Genomic DNA, 13,735 nt, shown 5'->3' on the forward strand with positions numbered 1-13,735 from the left:
ATTTGGATTTTGATACATAATGAAATCATATTTTCATTATTATATTTGATAAAAAAATCCTTATTTTGGCATGAGACTTGGAAAGTTCAAAGTTAATTTTTTTAGAAGAAAAGGTTTTTTGACAAAAATGTTGGAGCAAGTTATCACACATTCCTCTCAAAAAATTATATGAAATTGACATATTATATGTGACCGAAATCAGATATATAAGTCAAAAGTTGTCATTTTAAAGTGGTAGGATTCAAAACTTTAAAATTCAACACAAATATTCAATAAAATCATATTTTCATTATATTATTTTTTTCGCTTCATTTATTGCAACAGAAATATGATTTCGTTGTATATTATTCAATGAACTCATACTTTTGTGGGAAAGAATATTTTTAAAAAATCTAAAAATTTTACACATGTTGTAGGGACTAATAACAATAGTGTAGGGGTCAATAACAATGCTAAAATTTATATGAATGTTGTTTTGTCAACCCCCCAACTCTATAAAGTAATTGATCCAAACTAGAAATGAAAATGGATAGAGACTACTCGCTATCCGCCTATTGGATAAAACACGTGGTCATTGCCCGTTGATTACCCGTTTAAAAAATATTTGCAAGTATTCATGGATACTAATCCATGCATGCATATTCAGGGATACTTCAAATTTTTTTAAAAATGAATATTTTTTAAAAGGTAATTTTTAACATTGAGTAAATTATAAATCAAAAGTAAAAAAGAAACAATACAATAGAATTAAACATAAAATAAGTATCTTATTTAAGGATAAACATAAATCTAAAATACAAATAAAATTACAATATATCAAAAGCATAAGTTGAAAGAAAAACATAAGTTCAAATAAATTAAAAATGTATAATTCAATAAATTCACAAGTTTAAATTGTGGAAGTCTTTAATTGTTAATGGTTCTCTCATCAATAACTTTCACTATTGCCACTTGTTTCCTAAAATAATGGCTCTCACCTTAATAATACACACATATATATGAGGGTATTTTTGTAACTTTAGACATAGCGAGTATATGCAGGTATGAATATTATAGTACATGTATCCTATTTATTTAGGAGCGGGTAAAAAATTACTTGCAATCGTAGATAAGAAATATTTATTTAAAGTATTCATTATCTATCTAGATGAATTTTATCTAGGAAAATATCTATGGATACAATTTATTTTTTTCATCCCTAACTCAAACCAGAGACGGGGAAAAAGTAGGGTGGTTCCTTTTGCGTTTTTTTCCTTCTTGCATCCTCTGATATTTTTTTCCTTTGCAAAGTATTATTCTAAAACATTCTTCATTCCATCCATCTCCCACCAAAAGTTCTCAGTCATCGCATTCCCTTTCTATCTCTATTTGCATCCCCTCACTCTCAGTCATCGCACTTCCTTTCTAGTTTTGCAGGTTTGTTGAGAACTAGTTTTTGAAGTACACCTTTACAGAAATTATATATTTAAAAAAAAACAATTTTCAGAATATATAACAACACTCCAATGTATTCCTAAAAGTTTTAACACATAATACATCAATCTAACTTTCTTTTTCTTGCACACATAAAAACTGAACAACAAAATAAAAAGATTTAATTAATTTAACATTTAAAATAACAATGAAATAAATAAATAATGGATGATAGACTTGGAGGGATGTCCCGTACAGTCCAGACTCTAGAGAGAGTGAACATCTCCGATACGTTAAAATAAGTAACATGTTTGATTTCGATTTTTCCTATATCTTAATTCTTACATGCGTCCACTCAGGATTTTGATTCTTATGCACGCACCTCAAACGTGAGCCAAAAAGAAACTATTAATTTCTTTTGGTATATTTTTAACGTCAAAATTTGATAAAACATAGATCACCAGTGAGAATCCAGACTCACTAGCTTCTGGGTATTTATTTCAAAGTGACTAAACTTTTATATTAATTTTTTTCATCCACAAATTACTCAAACTTATTGATTTTTACATTATAAGTATGTGTTGGACATGTGCCCAAATATGCAATAACTAGTAACTATTAATTGTTGTATAGTGAGAAACAGTAAAGAAAAGAAGAAATTAAAAAAAAAACGTTGATAATTTCCAGAATATTTTTAATATAATTCAGAAACTAAATTTTAAATTTTTTATAAATATTAAAATATGTTTAAAAAATTAGTTAATGAAAAGAGGTACGAAAAGGAAAAAAAAGGGAATGCAAAAATTCTTCCTATTAACTATCGAAGTATGATGAATAAAATAAAATTGGTTCAGTAGTTCGTGTAAGTCCAACTAGTTAGTAGTATTTAGGCCTAGCATGGACTTATTCGTATTTTTCACAATTAGACAAAAAAAAAAAAAAAAAAGCGAGGGGAAGTGTTAAAAAAATGAGCGTTGTAAGGACAAAAAATATAAAGAAAAAGCTAGATGTAAAAGAATATCATAAAATTAGAATAATTCAATATTAAATACATATTATTTTATTTTCCAGACAAGCTAATCCCCCAAAAAAAGTTAAAAACCGACCCCGTTCAACAATTGTAGACATTAACATGAGTAAGCAAGTGTAAAGATGACTTCCTTTAAAGAGGAAATACTTTTTATTTTTATTATTATCGTTTTATTCATAAAAATTAAAAATAAACATTTAAGAGTTTATAATAACTCACCCATTCTTATTAAAGCAATTGATCTAGACCTAGTTAGTTTTGTAACCATCATCAGTAATCAAATAATTAATAATTAATAGCTATAATATCAAACAATTAACAATAGCTATATAGTAGTATTATATAGAGCAGTTTTTTTTTATTTAATTTTAGTTCACAGTTCACATGACTACACGAGGAAGAAAATTAAACTCCATATATCCAATAGCATATGATGTACCACCGTATTATTTTATAAAATGACTGGTTAAACCCACTATTTTCATAAGCTGTCTACACAAATTAAATGATAATACAAAAGCTTTATGCTAATAATAATCAAATTCAAATTCAAAATTACTCTCTTCTTTTTTCCAGTGCAATAAAGAGCTGTTCAATTGACATCAACACATGTGATTTAATTTCCAACTAATAATTAGGGAATAGATGCAATAGTAAGCGTGTTGTATTTTGTGAAAGTCCAACTGTCTTATTTTACACCTGAAAAATTAGTTTCATATATTTAAATGAAATAAATATTCTTCAAAGCCAATATCTAAAGTGATACTATAAGTACTCTTGGTAAAAAAAGATACTCTTGGTCAACACCAGTCACAGGACGTGCAGATAGAAAACACCCATCTTAACCCGCTAAACATGATAGTAATGGTATTGAAAAAATAATAAATAAATGGAGTATATCCGACGCATTAATTTAACATTTAATTATACTATCAAATTTCACAGTTACTAATAGTACTTCATTTTTTTTATACAATTTGTCATTAAGAAAGAGGTCTTGAATAGAGTTCCTTTCTCATAAGATAATAGGTATATATTGTCACGATGTGAAATTAATGTATATGTCGGTATGCATGCAGTGTTAGTATATGGCACTTTGCACATGGCATGGTGTCTTTGTTGCATGGAGTGCGTTAGACACCTCACCCACCCTCACTCAGATTGATAGAGATAAATTTATTTATTTTATTGGGAATGTTATACACTCGTTCTCCACGCAGATGGATGGATATTTACATATTCTTCTATAATGTCACTTTAGTATATATAGCTAGGCAGCTCGATCTCATGGATCATCATTCTTTTTTTTTTTAATTAAAGATATTTGGGATTTTTTTATTTTACATTCAATTAATTATTTTTTAATCATTATAAGATAATTGATTAAGTATCAAATAAGAGATCCCAAATATCTACAATAAAATCAAACAAAAAATGATTATCCACGAGATCGACCTAGCTATACTAAAGTGGACAACCTTTCTTAATTAAACTATTGAAATACCAACAGTCTATGAGAAAATGTTATGATTTGTTAAGTCAATTAATAATTAATTTGCATGCATAAGTTTTTGTTTTCGGCAATGTGTGTGATGAGTGACGACTCCACCGCGCTTTGAATCATAAGGTGGCGCCCGCCATATGTACTTTCAGGAATCTTAAAAGAAATTGGCAGAAAGTTTGTCCCTAGCTGGAAGATAATCAAACTATTGTACAATCACAAGCTCATGCCCTCAATTTTTAATTTAAATTTGTCCTATATGCATACATGTGCTTAGAGGTCATTCGTATAGGTAACAGATCAATTTTTTTAAATAATTCATGGTAATATAGTATTTTTGAGCCCATCCCGCTTAACTCGTATGAGTTTTGCCCGTGAGGTCCGTGGATTGTCCATAAGTCCACTTAATTCATGGTTTGAGAAACTCACTAACTATAGCACCTTAAGAATTCCGCTTAATCCAAATCTTTTATTATTGACATGTGATATTTTTAACATCTAAATTACAACTATGATTTTCAAATCAACATTTAGTATTGGTTCACTGTGCTTAAAAATATCGAACTAGGTTGGCTTCTTGGTGACAATGTACAAGCCTTGATATGCACTAAAAATTGGTTACTAGGATTTGATGAATAAGGTAAATAATGTGTAATAATTGTTGTCTTTTAATCATTTAACTTTAATTGATTCTACTATTTATTATCGTTTTGAGTTTTAAGAAAAAAATATGAAGATGTGGAGATAGAGAAGGCTCAAACTACTTCAAATATGAAATCATTTGTTGTTGAAGATATTTAAGTTTCATATTTTAAAATTATTACTTGGATTTTCTTTTGTTAAGACATTATTTATTTTATTGATATAATTGACTAATTGTTAATATTTTATTTATATTTGTGTTGAATTTAATTTGATTGTGTTTCATTCTTATTGAAATTGAAATTATTTTAAAACTAGGCCCGCATATCAGTCCGTTTGACCCGCGAGGTCCGCAGGACAGGATCAAACCAATTCATTAGATCCGTGTAAGAATACGGAATGAGTTGGTCCGGTCTGCTGCTAATGTAAACTTATGCAGACGGACCTTACATGGGATGGACTGACCCACTTATCCACTCCTACATGTGTTGTAGATATTTGGATAAGGCTATTTTAAATGAGATTTTCTAAAGAGTATAGTAAGTAGTAATTAGTATGTGAATTATATATAATAAATGTTTATTTTTATATAATTAACATTCCTATAATTAATAATTGTTTTTAATATATAAATTATATTATAATTAAATTTTATAATGAATAATTTTTTATATATTAAAATTTTAACAATCTATTTAAATTGTGATACTTAAAAAATAAATTATTGAAATTCAATTTATAGACAGTGATAAAAGAATATATTAGAATGATCTGTTAATAGAATATCAATTATATAGATAAAATATAAAAATTGAAATAATTGAAATATATTTTTGATTTATTGTGAAAATAACGTGCAAAATATGAGTCCACCTTTAGATAAGAGAGCTGAAATATTGCAATGTATAACTATAATCGAGATAGTGAGAAACGATAGGAGTCTTATTCTCTAAATTATAATAATTATGTATTTTATGAGAAGATAAATAAAAATATGTTTATGTTAAATTTTAATGAATTAAAATTACAATTGTTTGAAATTAAATAAAAATTTACCCATGCTTATCAGTTATCATTGACTCAAAAATAGAGTTTTAATAAATAAGTATCAATTTAATTTGAAAAATATCAGACTAATTATATATTTTTATTTGAAAAATACATGAAAATAAATGTTTCATTATTTTCTATATATTCTTAAAAGCATGTCCAAAATAAAAGTTATAATTATTTATGAAGGTACGGATGCATGGACACTCCATTTGGACACCTTGAAATAGAAAAGAAAAAATATAGATATAATAGTTAATATGAATTTTATAGGATAAGAGAAATAAAAAAATAAGTATTTAAAATATGATATGATTGTATGAGTGTCTATATATATAATTACTAATTGATATGCAAGAGAAATAAAGTAGTGTTTGAGATGTTGGTCTTGAGTCTTGACGTGACATGTGTTGAGTGCTTTGGCCAAGTGGCTCTAAATGAGTATCCGCCTATCCAGACGTGTCATCAGAAAACTCGTCTAGAATGCATGCACCTTAAACCTTAAACTTGTTTCACATTCCATCATAATTATATTTACTTCTTTCCTTATTCGGTTATACTTTAAAAGCCATTATGATAAATTCAATTTTTATATATTTTTAATTTGTGAATAATATAAAAAGCTTACGCTATCAAACATTTGTAGTGTTTGGTAGGGGTGGAATTTTTTATATTTTGAAATCATATTTGAATGCTTTCGTAATAAAAATTAACTTAGAGTAAAATGCATTACACAATTACACAATTTTACATCAGGCAAAAATTATTTAAAATTACTTCAATTTATAATTATTTATGGACTCAAAATCTAGGTATGATTGTATGAATTCATTTCTAATGTAAAATTAAATATCTAAAAATATATCTAAAATCAATTATGAATTGAGAATTAACTTTTTAACGTTAAACCAAACATGCACTCAAAGTTATTTCAACTTATAATTCATTTTAAAATTTTCTATAAGATAAAATCAAACATGTAAGAATATATTTAAAATAGATCCAAAATCAATTTTTTAACATCAAAGCAAACAGACACTTATCCAAATACTTATTACTCAGATTATCAATACAAAGTTCCAATTTTGATCGAAAAAAAAATACCAAAAGTACCTATGTATGAAACAACTTATAAGTTTTATTTATTTTCAATTAGTTTTATAAGAAATTAATTAGTGAATAAAAATATTTATTACATTAAAAAGTAAACAAATTACTGTATTTTTAGTCGTAAAAAAGCTCAATAAAACTTATAAAAATAATGTTGTATCTTCCTATAAATCCTCTTCTCGCTTTTAAAAAAAGTACTATTAAATAAAAAAAAATATTAATGTCTTGAGTATATGAATCATGTTAAAATATTTATTATAAAAAGAGAGTAAGAAAATGTTGTGGGGAAGATTTAAAATTATCCAATTCACAAATGTACTCAATAGTAACTACTAACTAGTAAGAAGGAAATGTTGAATATAATAATTATTGATTTTTATCTGGTTTGGTTCTTTGCATGCACGTATATGACAGTTTGGTTTGCACATTGGAGTCTGAGTCCGCTACAAGACATTTATGTATCATCATCTTCGTTTCTTAGTCTTCCTCCTTAATTATAAATACCACCAGGGGCTGTGCTTGGCATCCTCACCCAAAAAAAAAGATCATACATAGTAGTGTTGGTGGGTTGCAAAGATGCTTGGGGGTCTTCTCCATAGGGGTCATAAGATAAAAGGGACAGTGGTGTTGATGCGCAAGAATGTGTTGGACGTGAATAGCGTAACCAGCGTTGGGGGAATTATTGGTCAAGGTCTCGACTTAGTTGGCTCAACACTCGATACTCTTACTGCCTTCTTGGGCCGATCCGTGTCTCTCCAGCTTATTAGTGCTACCAAAGCTGATGGTTCCTTTTCTTCTTTCTTATTTTTCCTAATTACTTCATCCATGCATGCATGCCTTCAATTCTCACCTATGTTGCTCATCAACTGATGCCAACATCTATTAGTGTTTTCGTTTAACGGTGTTTCATTTCAATCTATCCTCTCACATACTTCTCCGTTCAACGGAGTTTGAATTCGTGTAAAACATAAACCATACACACGCTAGATGTTTATAATCATGACGCGTGTCCTCCTTGTGTGTCTTCATTATTTGTTATATGAGATTTGAATATGTTATTAATTATTAGTATAGCATGTGCAGCATTCTCACTCTCTTACCAAGCTAGCTACGTTTGCACGCACGTCTATAAATGTTTAATTTTTTGTTTATGTGAAATGTGAAACTAAGTCATGGTAGAACGGCTTCATATTGGTTTTTACTTTTGTTTTCACTCTTTCTTTTCTTTGGGTAGCCAACGGAAAAGGGAAACTTGGAAAGGCTACCTTTTTGGAAGGTATCATTACTTCATTGCCAACTTTGGGAGCAGGCCAATCTGCATTCAAAATTAATTTTGAATGGGATGATGGGAGTGGAATTCCTGGAGCATTTTATATCAAGAATTTTATGCAAACTGAGTTTTTCCTTGTGAGTTTGACTCTTGAAGACATTCCAAACCATGGAAGCATCCACTTTGTTTGCAATTCGTGGATTTACAATGCCAAACTCTTCAAAAGTGACCGCATTTTCTTTGCCAACCAGGTCAAGTATAATTAATGAAACTTAAATATAACTTTTAAATCTTCAATAACTTTGTTTGTTTTCTCTAGTTATTTCATTTTTCCAAAAAAAAGTTTTTGTCAATACCCGAGTGTCAATTAATGTGGTTTATTTTGAAGTTGTTGAACTTTAAGGCATCAATGAAAAAATAAAGTTAACAAAACATATTGCAGACATATCTTCCAAGTGAGACACCAGCTCCACTAGTCAAATATAGAGAAGAAGAGTTGCATAATTTAAGAGGAGATGGAACTGGAGAACGCAAAGAGTGGGAAAGGATCTATGATTATGATGTCTACAATGATTTAGGTGATCCGGATAAAGGTGAAAATCATGCCCGTCCTGTTCTTGGAGGAAATGACACCTTTCCTTATCCTCGTAGGGGGAGAACTGGTAGAAAACCAACAAGGAAAGGTTAGGCTTCTATTTCTATTTTTAAATTACTCTATCACAGACTCAAATCTGTTCTTCAATTCTATAATATTTATGAGGTCTTAGCATAAATGTACTTTTAATATGTCAAGAGTCATATAACTTTGAATTGGTATATTGTTTTAGCTAGAAGAGTTCTACATGTACATGTTAACATAAAGGTTGACTGTTTCTAATCAAGTAATCCTAAATTATCAAGGAGTACTTAGAAACAACCATTTCATTGAACTTTAACTGTTTTTCAATTATGAGTTTGAAAATTTCTGTTTTTGTTGCTAATAAGTTCTGCTATTTTCATTAAACAGATCCTAATAGTGAGAGTAGGAGCAATGATGTTTATCTTCCAAGAGATGAGGCTTTTGGACACTTGAAGTCATCTGACTTTCTTACTTATGGACTAAAATCCGTATCTCAAAATGTTCTTCCATTATTGCAATCTGCTTTTGATTTGAATTTCACACCCCGTGAGTTTGATAGCTTTGATGAAGTTCATGGACTCTATTCAGGCGGAATTAAGCTGCCAACAGATATAATCAGCAAGATTAGTCCACTACCCGTGCTTAAGGAAATCTTCCGAACTGATGGTGAACAGGCCCTTAAGTTTCCTCCTCCTAAAGTAATTCAAGGTATCTCATAATATTAAGTACCTGTATCTAAAATGGCGTTACAATTAACAACATTGGAGTGCTAATAATGGATATCTGAATTAATCCTATTTCACTAAGGATATTTGTTATTATTTGAGCAGTGAGTAAGTCTGCATGGATGACTGATGAAGAATTTGCAAGAGAAATGCTTGCTGGTGTAAATCCAAACTTGATTCGTTGTCTTAAGGTTGAGTTTTCTTTGCATGTCAAGTTTGTGATTGATATCCTTGATTGGCAGGATGACCCAATGGAGGAGGATCATATATATTTCCTTATAATTTATTATTGCAGGATTTCCCTCCACGAAGCAAGCTAGATAGCCAAGTCTATGGTGATCATACTAGTCAAATAACCAAAGAACACCTAGAGCCCAACTTAGAAGGGCTCACTGTAGATGAGGTATATAATATGATAAACTTGTGTTTCGAAATAAAATTTTATTTGATGAATTCTGTTATTTTATGTGTCTAGTTTTTATTTTAGATGATGTTTCTATGAATAATAAGAGTAAATTGTATTTGGTTGGAAAGGCAATTCAAAACAAGAGATTGTTCCTACTAGATCATCATGACCCAATCATGCCATATTTGAGGCGAATAAATGCAACCTCCACAAAGGCTTATGCTACCAGAACCATCCTTTTCCTGAAAAATGACGGAACTTTAAGGCCACTTGCCATAGAGTTGAGTTTGCCACATCCTCAGGGAGATCAATCTGGTGCTTTTAGTCAAGTTTTTCTGCCTGCAGATGAAGGTGTTGAAAGTTCTATTTGGCTGCTAGCAAAGGCTTATGTAGTTGTGAATGACTCGTGCTATCATCAACTTGTCAGCCATTGGTATACATTTTCTCAACGAAATAATATAAAAATAAATAAACTTATATATATATATATATATCTATAAAATGATTATTAATATCTTTTGATGGATAATAGGTTAAACACTCATGCAGTTGTTGAGCCATTCATCATAGCAACAAACAGGCATCTCAGTGTTGTTCACCCTATTTATAAACTCCTTCACCCTCACTATCGTGACACCATGAACATAAATGGCCTTGCTCGGTTATCACTGGTCAACGACGGTGGCGTTATAGAACAAACATTTTTGTGGGGAAGGTATTCTGTGGAAATGTCTGCTGTAGTTTACAAGGATTGGGTTTTTACAGATCAAGCATTGCCTGCTGATCTTATAAAAAGGTAAATCATATATCTTACAATAGGAAACATGAAACTCAATTTAATTTATAGTTAACAAAAAATTGAAGACACTTTTGATGTTATATAATTAATGTCATGTGATATAGAGGAATGGCAATTGAGGATCCATCGTGCCCTCATGGCATTCGCCTTGTGATAGAGGACTACCCTTATGCTGTTGATGGACTTGAGATATGGGATGCTATCAAGACATGGGTCCATGAATACGTTTTCTTGTACTACAAATCAGATGACACACTTAGAGAAGATCCTGAACTCCAAGCCTGCTGGAAAGAACTCGTAGAGGTGGGTCATGGAGACAAGAAAAATGAGCCATGGTGGCCTAAGATGCAAACTCGTGAAGAGCTAGTTGAATCTTGCGCTATCATCATATGGACTGCTTCAGCACTTCATGCAGCTGTTAATTTTGGACAGTATCCCTATGGAGGTTTAATCTTAAACCGTCCAACTCTTAGTAGGCGATTCATGCCTGAGAAAGGTTCTGCTGAGTATGAGGAGCTGAGGAAGAATCCCCAGAAGGCTTACTTGAAGACTATTACACCAAAGTTTCAGACCCTTATTGACCTTTCTGTTATAGAAATCTTGTCAAGGCATGCATCTGATGAGGTGTACCTTGGGGAGAGGGACAATCCAAATTGGACATCTGATACAAGAGCATTAGAGGCTTTTAAAAGGTTTGGAAATAAACTGGCACAAATTGAGAATAAACTCTCAGAGAGAAACAACGATGAGAAACTGAGAAACCGTTGTGGACCAGTTCAAATGCCTTATACTCTGCTTTTGCCTTCTAGTAAGGAAGGATTAACTTTCAGAGGAATTCCCAACAGTATCTCTATCTGAAGAGGTTTGTGGTTCCTTAAGTTTTGTGGCTTTGAATAAAAGATAGAAGAGAAGGAATCTGAATTTCTTCATCCAACCTGCACATGGTAATCTAGTGTGTTTGAGTGCTTTCATGTTTGGCTTTAATAAAATAAAAGCAGTTGTTTTGTAAAATGTTCAGAATCAATAAAAGCATTTACTGCTTTGCTTTGTGCACTAACGTTAGCCATCTAACTTGAATAGAAATAAATAATGAGTTGGACAAAAGCTACAACGGCTTGATAACCCATTGTTCAAATATAATCCGTAATCTTTGTTTTATTTTTTGTTACAAGAGATATAAGAAACAAAATATATAATGCAAACTTTATTATTAAAATTATATTGGGTAAGAGGTTGGTGTCTGACCACGAATTTGATTTTGACAATCAAAACGGTCAACCTATATTGATAACATCACAGGACGCAACTAACTACCCAAATATCGTTATTATAACATATAAATGAAAGTTTACAAATTGAAGAGAACCTTGTGCACGAGGATAACTTTTTTATCATTCCATGCTTTTCCCGTTCATTCTGCATGATATATCTTGCAAATTCAAACTCTGTTTCATCGTTGTCGGATTCAGTCTATTAACAATGTACATGACATAAAATTAGTAAATATAAAAAAGAATAATCCTTGAAGGCGTTAAACTCGAACAAACCTGGTCAATTAGAAGATTTTGAAGTTTGGGACAATGCTTGAATTTGCAATACATCTTGAATAGTCGAATTCAATGCTGGTTAAATTCGGAAATTCGGGAATCAAGCCATCAATGATTTCCACTTCGTCATATTCCATACGTAAGAGGTACATCCCAACAACAAAATATCATAGATTCCCATCTTCCTTACAAATAGAAAGAAATGACAAACAAATAAAGTATTCATGCGCAGGAACTCAACGTTATAAACAACTTCAATGGAATTATATGTTTACAAATAAGAGCTCTGACTAATTTCGGCAATTTTTTAAATTTTGCTTCAATTTCATAGCTATCAAATCTTAAATTTTGCTTTAATTTCATGACTATTTAATTACAAAAATCTCATTATTTTTATAAAATTTTATTTATTTTTAAATAAAATCTTTTTAATTTATTTTACGAAAAATAAAATATTACATGAGACATTTGATCCTTACATTTTAAAAAAATTCAAAATTTTAGTCTTTTTATTATAAAATACAAACATTTAATTTTTATATTTTAGAAATTTCCTAATACTTGTTCCCGTATTTTAAATAATTCATAATTTTGGTTTAATATTTAATTTTTTATTTTATAATTAATTAAATCATTTCTTCATCACATCTTAAATAAATATGTTAATTTAGGATTCAACTAACCAAAAGAAAAAAAAATCATAACTAAAATTGAGAATTTAATCGGTGTTACAATTTTTTAAAAATAGGAGGATTAAATATTTTTTATTCTAAAATAAAATGACTATAATTATGAATTTTTTAAAATAAGAAGACTAAAAATATCTTAATCTTAAAGATGGAAGAACCAAAATTAGAGATCAAATAAAATAGGGGATCATAATTACATTAAAAAAAAGGGCTTGACATATTTTCGAAATTTACTCCTTGGCTCGTAAGTTTCTCGTCACAAAAGAAAAAAATTATATTGTCCAGCTTCAACACCAAAAATAAGTTCAGGTATATAATATATAATTGTGATTAAAGTGGAATGAAATATGATAAAGAAAATTAGAATGCTATTATTTAAATATCCTAAATGGAATGGGAAAAAAAGTAGTCTCACCCTAAATCAAGGCAAAAACTATTATGAGTGAAATTCTTAGAAGACAGAAACGTGAATTAAAACCCACACTAAATGTAAAAATAGGAAGGAATTAGCTAAATCAAGAACATGAAACACAAATAAGAGCATTGCTTATATGATAACTTATTATTAAATGATAATATAAAATTTGAATTGAAAATGGATGAAGTTCAAACTGATAAATTATAACCAATAATAACGAGAGCTAAGTAATATCATCTGATACATCTAAAATAGATGAAGTTTGCAGTGGATTTCATGCATCTAAAATAGCCAACTTTGTGATGACTTACGGAGTATATGGAGGTGGAGAAATGAGAAGCTATGGAAAGGAAAGGGTGTTCTGGTTTCAAATGTGCTCGAAAGATCTCAAGGTCTTTTCTGCACATTAGTGCTCCAAAGATCTCAATTCTAACCTAACAGTTGCGGTGTATGACACAGAAAATAGCTCTTGCAGGTCTTTTCTGCAGGACTTATAACTTGCAACATTGATGCAAC

At 29.9% G+C, this 13,735-nt stretch overlaps 1 protein-coding gene across 1 annotated transcript; it reads left to right on the top strand.

Annotated features, from left to right (window-relative positions):
• Positions 1-7,261: 7,261 nt before the first annotated feature.
• Positions 7,262-11,622, top strand: LOC114386328 (seed linoleate 9S-lipoxygenase-3). The gene is made up of 9 exons (XM_028346307.1): positions 7,262-7,530; positions 7,981-8,267; positions 8,459-8,699; positions 9,023-9,343; positions 9,466-9,551; positions 9,656-9,763; positions 9,895-10,199; positions 10,299-10,562; positions 10,670-11,622. The coding sequence occupies exons 1-9, from the start codon at positions 7,323-7,325 to the stop codon at positions 11,421-11,423; spliced, it is 2,574 nt and encodes an 857-aa protein (XP_028202108.1). The 5' UTR covers positions 7,262-7,322; the 3' UTR covers positions 11,424-11,622.
• The last annotated feature ends 2,113 nt before the right edge of the window (positions 11,623-13,735 follow it).

The sequence above is a fragment of the Glycine soja genome, chromosome 15 (assembly GCF_004193775.1).
Source record: "Glycine soja cultivar W05 chromosome 15, ASM419377v2, whole genome shotgun sequence".
In the NCBI taxonomy this organism is placed as follows: Eukaryota; Viridiplantae; Streptophyta; class Magnoliopsida; order Fabales; family Fabaceae; genus Glycine; species Glycine soja.

Bases quoted from the DNA above. Each gene is read 5' to 3' on its own strand.
- LOC114386328 (XM_028346307.1), top strand. From the start codon at position 7,323: ATGCTTGGGGGTCTTCTCCATAGGGGTCATAAGATAAAAGGGACAGTG. The intron at 7,531-7,980 runs GTTCCTTTTCTT...TTCTTTGGGTAG, and splicing joins TAGTGCTACCAAAGCTGATG to CCAACGGAAAAGGGAAACTT. The intron at 9,552-9,655 runs GTTGAGTTTTCT...TTATTATTGCAG, and splicing joins ACTTGATTCGTTGTCTTAAG to GATTTCCCTCCACGAAGCAA.